The following is a 14,186-nucleotide window of genomic DNA, read 5'->3' as shown; positions in this document are numbered from 1 at the left end:
CACATTCAAAGCTGAACTGACCAATGTGATCCCAACATTTCTTTACTCCTGGCTTATTTACACAACAAGGAGTAAAATTAGTGTTTGGTAGAGTATTATTTTTCACAACAAATCATACACTATTGTAAGACCTGAATATTTTGTGTGTAGGAAAAAATGCAACAAAAAGAGAAGGTCAAGTTTGTCTCAGGTAACAAAATGCAAAGTGAAAGGAACAAAGGTAGAATCAAAATTAATTTGAAAAAAAATCCACGTTTTGTGACTATCCTTTGCCTTGAAGCTGTATTTTGCAACGGTGTATTATCTTGGTAACCCCCTGCAACCTTCGCAAAGTTGTATGTTTGAGTTAATGTTTGTTTGTCTATATATCCAGTATGATCACGATATTGTCTTAAAGGTGTTACACAAAAGAAACCTATATGAATGAATTGTCTCAAGCTTCATGACAAAACTGCTCCACAAAGATCTTATTGTTCTTTCAATTTTCAGATGTTACAGAAAAAGTAATTGGTTTTTCAAACCGTTTTTGTGTCAGTTTTATCCATCTGCCCCCGATTTTCTAATTTAAATCATTGTCTTGAGCATATTGTCACAGCTACAGTTATATTGATGTAAAAACTCCTTTAATGTATCCACAGATGGAGGTGGAGGAACCAAACAATAATGAGACATATCTGGCTTTAGGAGCTAAAATAGAAATGGAAAACATTCTTTGCTCTGGAGGAACACAGTGGTTTTTTGGGGGGCAAATTTGTGGTTCCACTAAACTGTGATGGATTTTTTTTTTTCCTAAAAGGTATTTCCTCTTTGGTGCACAACAGATAAATTGTGCAACCAAGATTATTTCCTGAAGTTACACTGAGTAAAACCTGCAAACATATTTTTTTGCTTAAGTTTACAACTTTAGCGCTCTCAGCTCACACAAAATTCTTGGTTTTAGTCCAGTTGAAGGCATTTCTGTGTTGCGTTTACATAGTTTTCGCTGGGTCTTACTTCCAATGGCAGACTTACAGGACAGTGGTCATACTACATTTGATTTGATTTGATGTGTCTTTAAATTCAATCTCATCTCTTTGCTGTCCTCACCCTGCATGTCTATTTTACAGCCCTCATGTGGTTGCTATAGAAATAATAAAGCACTTGGAAATCAAAGTAGTGTCCCTGAAAAAAAATAACAAACTGAGGGGTAATGAACCGGGCTTGCTTATTTACCACATGGTGATGTGGAGCCGAGGTGCAGACTATGTAAAAAATGATGAGGATACGGAGACAAAGGAGACCTTCCTGCTCTGTGTTATTTAATGCAGCTGTCATCACTTGTATCAACATCCAGACTGCCTGACAGACCTACCATCAATGCCCCCCCCCCCCCCCCCCCCCCCCAAGGTAGAGAGTTCCCAGTACATGGGATGTATGGAATCACACAAAAATAATATTGTAAATCTGAAGCGGGAATACATGAATGGTTTTCAGAAATGCATAGTAGAATGGAACAGAAACTTAAATGCATTTGGCTTGTCTTTAGGAGTGTATGATGATACTCATATTTAGGATTTTATTTTCTGATATTGGCTTTAAGAGAATATAAGAATTGGTTTGAAATGAACAACACCTAAACAGGACTATAAAAAAAAAAGCTTCATTCCTGAATATACATATCATAAACCGTGAGTGTTTAAGGTAACCTCAGCGAAATTAGCCACTTTTTGCTCTCTGTAAATTTAGAAAGGAATCATATCCTGCCAGTAGGTTATAATGAAAATCATTTGCATAATGACTTAGAAACTTGGTGCTATTGAGTGCGCTTATATAACCGTTAACGATTGGTCGAAGGAGTCGGACACAAATAATCCATTTCCTTCAGAAGAGAAGTTGGCGTTATGATAAAAATAAAAATTAACATGGTCTTTTCGTCTGCAAAGATCTAAACTCTCCCACCTCTCCATTGCCGTCCCTTTGCAGGCATCAACTCCTTACAGCCTGGAGTCGGAGTCTTTGAGGATGGACTGCATCATGTCAGGAGGGGCGTCTCCCACACTCGCCATCAATGCCGTAACCAACAAGGTGGGACACCACCTCCATGAGTGCGACCTAACCTGTGTGCTTTGCGAGTTTGTTCCAGTCAAATTTGATGAAATACAATAATAAGAGTGTGTTTTTTTCAACATATGGTGTTTGGTGCAGGTGCAGCTATCTGTCGTTGGATGTGGCAGTAATGTTACTAGTTTGAAACTGATTGAAGTAGTGATGCAGTAAATGGCTTTCCAGCTACAGATTTCTGAATTCTGTAACATCCACTTAGTGCACCCCTCCCCTAACTTGACTCACTAAATATAATGAATATATTTCATATATTTCAATTATATTGTTGTGTTTTTTGTTTTTTAATCAGAAGTCCATATATGTAGTGATATTATGTTCAGGACCCAGTGAGTCCCCAAACGTTTTCCAGGCATATATTTTAAGCTTCATCTTTTTTTTTTTCTTTAAATACTCATTTTAGTAATGGTCAGAGGTGGGAAAGTAATTCCAGACCTGCTTGCATTTAAGTTACTGAGGTGAGAAAAACCAAAATGGCTTTGCAGCAGATGAACCTGACCTTTTATGTAGTAACATTGTGCTTGGAAAAGAAAAAGAGAAAAGAAATAAACACTGCAGTGAAATGTGAAATAAATGTTGTTCAAGTGAAGTCGGAGGAGGTTTTTTAATTCAGGCGAGTTGAGAACAAGCAGAATTGGTTCACCAATTCCTGGTCAGATTTAATTTTGTGCTTTCCTCCCAACTGGCAAATCAAAGAAATTCAAAACAGGGAGCTGGCTGGCTGTGGGGGACAGGCCATACACACTGCAGCATAAACCAGAAATGACATACAGCCATGTAGACATGTTAAATCATTGTGGTTAAAGCCTGTTGTCACTGTTGATCACTCTGACATGGGGGATCATGAGCCTCTGGTACGGTTGTTACAGTAATATTATCTAACTGACTAATGACCAGACTAAATCAATCAGGGACTTTTCACGATAACTGTTAATGTGTAAATTTGCGGGATTTTTGAGCAGTGAGTGGTTGATTTCTGTTTATTCCCCACGTGCTCGTCTTATCACCCTTCAGGGATCAGAAATATTGCACAAACTGCTTTTAAATATGACGAAAACTTCAAATTGATGCTGCTTGGACTCTTATTCCGAATGAATTTTAATTTCTCAATGAAGTGCGATGATGTGTTTGACAAGTAAATTAGTCATAAAGATGTAGTCATTTGTCCTCACTGCGGAGAGAAATGTGCTCAACTTTGTCACAGCAATAAATAATGCTGACTGGATGCGGGATGTTTCTGACTAAAAGCTGCCTGAACAGAAGTCCCTTTGCCCCACATAAACACAACAACACACATTCTTAAAAGGCTGAACTGGGTGTGAGTGTCGTCCATGTTTAAAAACATAGTACAGTTGTCGGGGGGGGGGGGGATGTTCACCCTCTGACATCGTCCCAGACGATACCCCTTGAATGTGTGTTAAATAAAAAAAAATAAAAAACGGAAAAAAATACTTTTTTCATTGCATGTTCTGACAATTTTCTGTAGGTTTTACACCAGCTTTTATGTGATGTATAAATATATAGCATATTTGTATAGGACCTTAGTAGCTCCCAGTGATGTACGAATCAGTTAATGCACAGAAAAGTTAGCATAATATAGTTTTACATTCAGCAACTTTGGCAGCGTTTTGAAGTTTGCATGTTCTCCCTGCGTGTACGACGGATTTCTCTGGCTACTATGGTTTTCTCCCACGGTGCATCAGAAGTTAATTGTTTTCTCTAAATTGCCTGTCGGTGTCAGTGTGAGTCTGTTTTATTTTGAGTGTCCCTGTCTAGGATCCTGCTTTCAGTTATTTTTTTCAAAACATTAGAAAAGGAGGTTTATATTTCCTCGCAAAGTTTTAGTAACTGATTTGTCTTCTAAAATACGACAAATTTGCTTAGTAAAAATTTGTAAAAAAAAAAAAAAAGAAAGACCAGACTGTGTTTTCACTTGCATCTAAAACTAGAGCTGGTTAGTATTGCTGTCTCCCAATATTTGTATTTTTTTTTAATGTTCACAAATTAATGCAAAAGAACCGGAATGATTGAAAAGGAAGAGATCAGCTCTTATACTGGCGAGCAATGAGTCCTGACCCCAATCCAATCTTTAGAGAGAGCTGAAATCTGCCCCTGCATAAAAGACTCCTGCATGAGGCATCTCGATGGATATAAAAGACGTTTATAGACATTCATTCACTGCCGGACGTTCACAAACCAAATATTGGCCTGAAGGTGCCAGTGACCAAACATTTCAGGATTTATTCTGGTCAGAGAAATGTATTTATTAATTTTTTTTCATTTGTCCAGAATTAATTCATATGAATTGCATTTTAATCATGCTGTCAGTCACGGGAGTGATCTCTGACATTGAGGTTTATGCTGTGCACTATGGCTAATTTAATCACAATCGGTTCTAAAGAAATCACAATTTAAACAATATACTTACCTTGCATTGATTTCCTATTAATCAGACATGGTATCATCCTATTTTGTACCATAATACAAAAAGGGATGATATCACGGGTACGACCCTGCTTTCGTTGACATGATTGGACGGCCGTGTAAAACAGTGGGTTTTAAAGTGTGCGTCGGGGTGGTGCAGCAGCTGGAAACAATCCGGGGTTCAGGCGGACGCGCGTTCCTGGAATGAATTCATTGAATCTATCAGATGAAGTAAGTGGAAGGAAAACACACCTGGCCGGTGGAAACGCGGGAAACGGGGTGATCTATTCGACCTGAAAACACACCGGCTCGCGCTCACTTTTCCCGCGCTACTCCGGGAAAGACTAAAGCTCGACGCGGCTCAGACGTCCACACACACATTTTGAAACAATGATTCAGAGCAGGAAGAGGAAGACCTTGATGATAAGGATGCTCATGCCAACGTCAATGATATCCGCCCACATCCAGACAGGTGGCGTCCTGCAGGCACAGCAGTGCGTCACAGCCTCTTCTATAACACATTTGCTCACTAATATTCTGTTTGCACCCGAACACGTTGCTGCTTTTGAAAGAGATATCCCTATAATTTCTCTCCAGGAAATTAAAGTAGCACATCTTTACGATCTTAAGTAGCTTGTGGAAGATCGTTACGCTCAACAATAAACTCGGGCATTGTAATATATCAGAAATAGGATGATGTATTATTATCGGTGCGGCTTTTCTTTTGCACTGTGTTCTTACACTGTTCCACCATGAAGTATGAAAATGTTCCGTTCCGTTGATGTTACCAGATCCACCAAAAGGATTAACTCCATCCTGCTACTCAAAAATACTTAAAAAAAAATGTTCCTACTACAAATGTCTACGGGGCAGAGCACTGCCCCAGAGAGCCTGTGCTGTTGTCTCACCCGAAGGCGATATTTTCACATTTGTCTATACAATTAAATGTTGCCTGGAGGTAACGCTGGCACGCTACTTCACAAGTCCTGACAGTCAAATAAAACAAGCGAAACACGATTCAACATAATCCTGAGGCATTGCTTTTAAATGCTTTGTGATCTTCCTTCCACAAGACAATAAATAGTGCCGCTCCTCCGGAGCGAGACTCCAGACTTCGCCGGCGCTTGAGCCCCTTTTTTTCTTTGAGTTAGCGGGCGCTCTGTCGGTAGAGACGTTTAATCAGAATCAACAAGTCAAGGAATAAACATCCCAAATTATTGAGACTCTCTGATTCCCATAGACATAATTCATCACGAGTTGGCTTATGGGTAGATGCTGCACAGGCACCTTCCTCACTATGAATGGACGGATTAGAGAGCAACAGCATAAGCAGGAGGGAAGATAAAGTACATCTGCCTTTGGACAAGTTCACACGCCGCATTGCTTCGAATGCTGACCGCGGATGAAACCGTCTGTACTGTCATGTGAACACCGAGCGTGTATGTGTGTGCGTGCAGGTAGCGCTATACAACCCCGAAGCAGAAGGCAGTGAAAGTCCTGGGAGTTTGGGTGGCAGCCTGAGCAACAGCCTCTCGGAGCAGAGCTTGGCGTCCGTCAACCTGAACAACCTGAACACGGCTGTCAGCGGCAGCGTACACGGCTACACACCAGTAAGACCTCTTCTTCTTCTTCAAAACTGTTTTTGCGGGTGGTTGGTTTTTTTTTGGGTTTGTTTTTTTAATCTTTGTGCACAAGGATGGGACAACACCTGACCACCGACACTTTCTCCTCCTCCTCCTCCTCCTCCTCTTCCTTCCTGCTTCCCTTTTTTTTTTCTCATCTTCAAGCGACAAATTGAAACGACCATTCAAATTATTTTTACATGTCCTGTGCTCGCTCTATTCTGACATAATCTGGATGATTCAGTCACCGGTCCAGACTCTCATTTGGTACAGAAGGTGTTTGCTGCACCCTTAACAGACTGAGGAGGTGGGAACCAGCTAACGACATGTACACTGGATCTGCAGTACACTGCTCACGCTCGCATTTCCTGCCAGATATTCTGAGTTTTGCAGCTAAATATGTTCTCAGTGTTCCTTAGAAGAGCACATGTATTGTGTTTTAATGGTATACGAGTTGGACAAGCACCTTTTATGTAATTAATTCTGATTGTGCACATTTCCTGCGCATTTAAAAAAAACCAACAACACATGAATCATCGATTAAAAGGTGTTTAGCTTTTTGTGCATAAACAGCCAAATAGAGCAATTCAGTCAGTGCTTCCTATAGGAAGAATTTATTTTGGCTCCACAAGCAAGTCAGATTGACCCCATCTAGCGAGACTTGGATTCATCATCTCTTCCTTTCAGAGGTGTAGAAATGCCATTGAAAGTGCAGATTGATTGAAGAAGCTCAGTCGCTTGTTGTTGAGCGTTGCATTCATATGCACTGATTATTTAGCTTGCGGATTGAATTTTGTTTTGCAGACTATCAACACTGTTCGCAGCATTCAAACCCCTCAGGGTCAAACGCCACAAAATAATTTCTGAGCCTGTGGGAAAAGCTGATGTGCTTTGATAGACGCTTTCTTCTGTCACGTGAGAGATAAAAACACCAGGAAACAAATTCATCGCTATCATCTCCGGTGCACTCAAGCGATGCCTGAACGCTCCAGTATTTACACATTTCAAACAATGGGGAAAATTATATAGAATTAAGGCTGATGATTACATTTGCCAACAATTAGAAGGGGATACTGTGCCATCCTTGCAGCCTATAAGGGAAAAGCTGCTCCTGGAGAAGATTTAATATTCTGTCTGTAGCGGTTGTCGGATGGTTGAATAGCTTTGGATACCTGCAGCCCCCCTCAACTCTCCCCTCCGTTACCGTTCCTACTTCAGACGAGGGATGTCTGTGTCTGACTGTTTCAGTAACTTTCCAACACAACAGTCCGACATTCACACCCACTTAACGCTGTGATTGGCCAGCTGTGCGGAGGTGAGGATGAAGGAGCCAAGGACTCTCTCTCTCTCTCTCTCTCTCTCTCTCTCTCTCTCTCTCTCTCTCTCTCTCTCTCTCTCTCTCTCTCTCTCTCTCTCTCTCTCTCTCTCTCTCTCTCTATACCCCTCCCTCAAAGTCCCTTTTATTTTTTTTATTACTAATCGCATCAATCTGAACACCTTCCTGGGAGTAGATTTTGGATAAAAATCCTGCTCTTATCCCCATATGTAACCAACACTACTCCCCAGATTTTGTTACTGCCGCTTTGTGAGTGGTCATTAGGATTCGGGTTTTTGATTTCCAGTGCTCGGCCGAACAACATTTTATTGGCTGCTTTTGACAGGCTATAAACTAGCCTGGCAACTATGTTATTGTTTATGTCTGAGGCCCGAGTTTAGAGGAGGTAACCAGTCGCCTGCAAAGACAGTTGGCCACAGTTGCAGATACATGCACATATGCACACCCAGGCGCCACTGTGAGGCTTGATTTTAATCAAGGCCATCTCGTGTTGTCTGCTGTTCGAGGGCCTGCAGTCTTGGCTCATGTGAAGTACACATACATATCGAACTTGGCAGGCCCCCTGACACACATCTCGTATGTATGTGGACAGAGTTTGCACTCAATCTTTAAATGATTCCTCATCCTTATTTAAAAAAAGAAAAAAAGGAAAACAACCACAAGGTCTTCTGGCAATTTGAATTGATCAGACTTAAGTGGCGTGAGTGTGAGGTGATAATAAGTTGCCTTTTTACGAAGGAGCTACTAGATTGGACAGCCCCATCTGTCAGACGATAAACGGTCCCCTGTGAAGCAGTTGACTTGGTTATGAATATTAAACAGGTTATCAAAAGATCATCAACACACAAGATGCGACGGAAGCTGCAGTCACCTGACCTCTTATGAGACTTTGTCTCAGTCACAATGTGCGAAATGACAGCAAACAAACACTGTGACATTTCATCACAGAGGTCAAACTTACATTTCTGCAACTAAGATTTGTATGTGAAAAATGTAGCTTCATGTATTCATTCATAGGTTCACATCATCATTTACTTATTCATGTTCCTACGTGATCAGCGTTATTTTGTTCTGCTTGTCACTTCACTATCTGACCATTGAAGTCATTTAATGTTGGGATGCAGGTTTTAATGTTTAAATAAATCATGTTGGTGTTGACTAATAAACACTATTTCTATATGAGATTAAAATGTTGCTTCAAATGATTGAATAAACACGACAGGTTTTACATGAATCAGGCTGCAGCACTTTACTTTTTTCCCCAGTAAATGTCTGAAAACACTGTTATTTATGTCTGCAACTGTCAGTGGGCCATCGCAATATGAGTAGGCATAGAAATATGTTAATTTACTGTAAAAACAAACTCGTGGTTAGGTGTAAAACATATGTATGTGTAACGGTATCGGCTAAAGGAGGTGGGAAATATCAGCATATTGGGAAAACATCCAGTGTTGTGCAGCCCTGTTTAAACTCCTCTCAGTCAAATCTAAATGAATGACTTGAGAGTGACAAATACATCAAATACAGTGCATGCGGCAGTGTTTTTCCTTTTAAGCCAAATATAATGCAATTCTAAAGGCCAGCCTGTGTTCAGAAACATTTGGTCTGAAATTACAGGAGTGCTGGAAAATCCCAACTCTTCATTATTTCTCCCTTGTAACAGCTGCTCACCTTTTTACCATCAATCACTTTCCCCCGCTCACCTCCCACCTGCATTAGCAAAGGTCAGCGCAATCTCATCTCGTTAACCTCTCATTTCCAGAGGCCATCTTTTGTTTTCGTCCTCCTTGCATTGCCTCCTCCTCCCCGTCCGTCCTCTCAGAGCTCGTCTCTGGCGGGGTCCGGTGGGATCGGGGTTAGTTCTGACTCATTACCTGGTGCAGGTGATACCCTGCTGACTGACGGTGATTACCGGTGGCATCGCTGGCAGACATCTCCAAGTTTGCGGAAAGGCTGCCATTATTGGGTGGAGGTAGATGTGTGGGAGATGTGTCATGGTAAGTTGGCTTACATTGGCGGAGGCACACTGATCGCCGCAAATTGCTTGTGTTCACTGGGTGGATGTGAGGAAGATGACAGCTGGGATGAGATGATTGAGGGTGGTGGAGGACAGGCCGCATTCACAATACGAGGCAGAGATTTCCAAGCACTATATTTTGTCCTTTGTGTGATTATGTGAGGAGAAATGAGTGGCAGCAAACCTTTTGCTTTTAATTTTATGTGGCATTAAATGTGCGATCATCGTGATTTTATTGAGTGATTGGATTTTAAAAGTGATTTGTTTCAATCGTCAATGTGAAAATCCAATTGAATGGAGACAGCAGAAAATTAATTTGATTCTCTAAAAGAGAAAGTGATTATTATTAAATTTTGCTTTTCAAAAAAATCTGTTTTCGACTGCAGCTCCTGTAGCGAATCAGGCAACAAGGCTTGTATTTTCCCCTCACACAGGGGGTTTGCCTTCACATTCATGAATTATTTGGCGCTTCATGATAACACCGCCTCAACAGGGTTGCTAATTTTACCCACCCTGACCTGCCTGACCTGATAAATGATAGAAACTTAATTCAAAGGTCATGTTAACCAAATATTTCCCCTCATTTACCCTTTTTATTGACACTGAAACGAAAAGTGGCGGGGTGGCTTCCATTTTAACAGATTAAAATTAGTAAAATACTGAGTGGAGATACTTTTAGTGTTGCATCATCATCGACATCAAGAAAATGTGAAGTTTAAAAATAACTGTAAATACTATGTAAGCTGCCTCAGTTTTATATTATACTATGATAACTCTATTATGCAGTATTTTCAAGCAGTGCCTTATCAGTTTACATTGTGATGAAGTTTCATAGTAAAATATATCATGTTTCTCAATATTATGTGAACTTATTACGGCATGGTGCATTTGTCTTGACTGTAAAATGAAAAGTGTATGGGCATGGCTTTTCTCTGTGTATTTTGGTCTCATTCATGTGGTAAAGAACATGGATGCAGTATTTTCCCAGAAAATTATACTTTTCCCTTTTGTTTTCTTAAGGCAGTTTCTGCAGTACACCATTACGCTAGTTAAATGTTAATAATAATATTTGTATATTAATGGAGAAAGTAGAGAAATAATTTGTACTCTTCCGTCTCTCTGACAAATGACACAAACAATTCCTCTAACTTAAAGACAGGTGTAGAATTTTATTGCTACATCTTCTACAATCTCCTTGAATGTATAATCCAGGCTGTCAAAATAGGCTTTTTCTAACTTGTTATCCATAGGCGATATTATTCCTTAGACTCAAAGCCAAATCCCAAACTATCAGACCATTAACACAAAGCCAATTTAAAAAAAAAAAAAAAATGTTGGTTTTATATGTGTCGATATCGAAGCTTTATGTAGAGTGAATGATTTTTGCAGGCAAAAGTCACTGGACGGTGCTTTGAAAAGCCAATTAACATCAGTTTGTGCACAGGTAAAATTACACTGTTTGCTCAGTAATTGAGGCTCGCTGTCATTCAACCAGACACAGAAAAGGCTCGTTGCCTGTTTAATTTGTTTTCTGCGTCCTTGTCATCTTTGTCTGCCTCACGACCGTTCGTAAAGATGGAACAAACACTAACCTACATGCTCCTTCTTCCTTTGTCTCCTCCGGCGTTAGAGTTCAGACGCCTCTTGAGCGTTTTAAACGGAGGATACATTGTGTCAGAGGCTCTGATGTGGGATTTGTGAGCTCAGGGACGGTTCTGTGTCAAGCTTGTGGAAACCTGAGTATTACATTGACGCGGCTTTATCACAGCGCTGAAATGACTGAATTATAGCAGAACATATAGTACGTACTTTTAATTATATTTTTACAGTCAATTATCCATGGAGACTATGTACTTGTAACCATCCCGTCATGAAGGCATTCACTCTCTTGTAACGTCACCACAGTTGATCTCAGGGTTTCAGCTGCCGTGTAAAATTCAGGCCTCAGCCGATTTTGTACTTCTTCCCTGTCTGTCTTGAAGGTGAGCAGCCACTCCGAGCCTTCGTCCCAGTCCCTGAGCCTCCAGCAGCCCACCCAGCCGCCACCACCACCGCCTCCTCCGCCGCAGCCCCAGTACGGTTTACCCGTCCCCGAGTCGCGGGACAAGTCGCTCTGTTTCTCGGACTTTGAAGACCTCAGCGCTTCTTTCCGCAGCCTTTACAAGTGCGTGTTTGAGCAGTCCTTCTCACAGCAAGGTGAGTCTCAGCCCTCAGTCTTATCCGTGTCTGTACGTAGAGCATTGTTCTGCGTGTATGTGTGCGAGTGCAGGAGAAAAAGAAAGTCTCCTAAACTCTCTGTCAGGCCGCGTGCTAATAATTAACTGGCGAGCTTAAGCGCCTCATCAAATTCAAACAATTTAACATTGCTTTCATAGCAGACATTTCAGCATTAACCTCCACCACACATTACTCCTACTCTATTGTATTTTAATAAACAAACAATCTGTTGTTCTGCATATCTGAATTTTATGGCTCGCTCAGTCAAATGAGTAAAGGCAATTAAGTGTAAGAATATAACAGAAGGAGAAAAAAAAGAAGCTCACAAACACATCTGTAGTCGAGCAGAGCAAAGGCTTCTGAAGCTTTGATAGCAGCTAATTAGATCGGTTCTAAAGTTTGTGAAGCATCCCGCTAATTGCTTCCTGAAGCTTTCAGGTCACCAGGCCTCCTCCCTCTTGGACCCCCCACCATCGTTCCACCCTCCTATCGCCTTCTCTCTCTTGCCATATCACACACACACACACACGCACACACACACACACACACACACACACACACACACACACACACACACACACACACACACACACACACACACACACACACACACACACGCTCGGATGTTCTGTAACGGTGGAGACTGATGCGCTCTGTTGAGTTCTGCAACTGCTGTCTGGATTCACCTTCTGACAAGGTCCCTTTCAATTTGTGGTCAGGAGTGCGAACAGAAAAAAACAGATAAGACAATGAGAATAAAAAATTGGGGGTTGGGTGGGTGGGGGTTTTTGTTGATCTCCACACACAACATGAAGATCTCGAAGAAAAATAATGAAGAAAATGGGTTTAGCGGATTCTGGTAAGGGTCCTTTAAGTGTGAGACTTAGCTGAGGACGTTAGTCATTGTATTTGAGAGTTTGAGTCATACTTGAGTCACATAGGCAGCTTGTCGTCTCCTTTTGAAAAACCACAGCGATTATCAGGTCACATGTCGGAGTGTAACGGACTCAGGTGGTGTCCCAATTTGCAGGTTAGCAACAGACAAATGAACAAACCCATCCTATTTAATTTTGTACCACTTCATCCTGTTGAGAATCGTAGGGAGAACACGCCCTGAACAGGTTGCCACCCTTTACCGGCCATATCTGTGAACTATAGGAGGAGACCAGAGTACAAAAACCCACGCGTGCATAAGGAGAACATGCAAATTCCTGACAATCCCACAGTGCAGCCTGATACAAAAGAATAAACTTGCTGAAAGATATTGAATCAATCCTTTGTTAGCTTACAGATCTGGGCAGACGATTCTCTAATTTTACTGTCTGGCTTTGAGAATGTCAAGTTATTTCCATCACTCCGGTTCTCTCAGTGAGGGTCTCACTCTTCAGAAAATTTACCATCGGTACACCAGAATGGACAGGCCCTTCTTGATTGTCTGTCATCGTCTGGCAAGGTCACGCAGCCAATTCTCCATAGTGGCACGTGAAAAAAAGCTATGAAATCCAACTTCCCCTGTGTCACATTAATAAAAATCCCTGTGCTTGAAGAAGATGGTGCCATGTCAATGCAATCCTGAGTAACTTTGTTGATTCTAGGGAGAGTTGATCATACCCACACAATAATTTGAGAGGGGAACAAACATGTGCTACAGTGTTAAATCAAAAAGCATTTGTGGCTTTCAGTCAGGTGTAAATTCAGATAAAACAATGACTAAGAAGCCTTTTGAGAAAGCTGTGACTAGATAGGGAGCCGGGGGAGAAAAAAGGAACAGAATTTCCTTCTCTCTCTCTCTTTTTTTTTTTTAAATCACTTTTACAAGCAGATAAAGTGTAACGACTCCCTGGTGGCAGCAGAAGAATTCACTCAGTGGGCTTGAATAGACTTGATACACTCATCCACTTCCATATTATTATCTTTTTGGAGAGATCTTAACATCACCGTCGAAGTTGTTTCAGCTTTTCAGTGATAAGCAGTGACACGGTAGATGAAATAAAAGGTCAGAAGACTTTAATAAAACCCTGATGTGAGAGATATTTAACAGTGAAATGTGAAAAGTTTGAGGGAGTTGCACTCTGATGGTCCACTTAATGATAAACTCGAGCAATGTCTCGCCTCTACTATAACTCCTATGTAAGAGACATTCACATTTAACTCGACTTGTACTAAAGAGTTTGAGAATAATACTTATACCACCGAGGTCCGGCTCAATACAGCAGGAAAGACAATGCAACATTGTCTGAAAATTTAACAAGGTAGCCTGCAACTGAAAGTTTCTGCAGCTGTCGGCATCAGTGATGAAAAGTGAAGAAGATACCCTTGTGGAGTAACCTATACATGCAAGAAACTGCATTTCACAAGAATCCTCTGCTACGCTGGGGGAGAAAAAAAAAGCTATAAAATCCATAAGTTGATGAGGGAGACGGTGTGTGAGCGTCTGTGCATCAGAAGAAGATTTTCATAACTAGCAGCA

At 41.1% G+C, this 14,186-nt stretch overlaps 1 protein-coding gene across 1 annotated transcript in view; it reads left to right on the top strand.

The window, feature by feature from the left end:
- LOC308130004 (forkhead box protein J3-like) overlaps window positions 1-14,186 on the top strand; it is a gene marked incomplete at its 3' end in the record, with an annotated part of 65,388 nt that overhangs the window by 40,279 nt on the left and 10,923 nt on the right. The window contains exons 7-9 of the mRNA XM_080496172.1: window positions 1,963-2,064; window positions 5,982-6,134; window positions 11,482-11,695. Of these exons, the coding sequence (XP_080352298.1) occupies window positions 1,963-2,064; window positions 5,982-6,134; window positions 11,482-11,695 (469 nt within the window). The remainder of the gene's footprint in view (window positions 1-1,962; window positions 2,065-5,981; window positions 6,135-11,481; window positions 11,696-14,186) is intronic.

The sequence above is a fragment of the Blennius ocellaris genome (assembly GCF_963422515.1).
Source record: "Blennius ocellaris genome assembly, chromosome: 5".
NCBI lineage: Eukaryota > Metazoa > Chordata > Actinopteri > Blenniiformes > Blenniidae > Blennius > Blennius ocellaris.
This window is presented reverse-complemented; position numbering and strand designations above follow the sequence as displayed.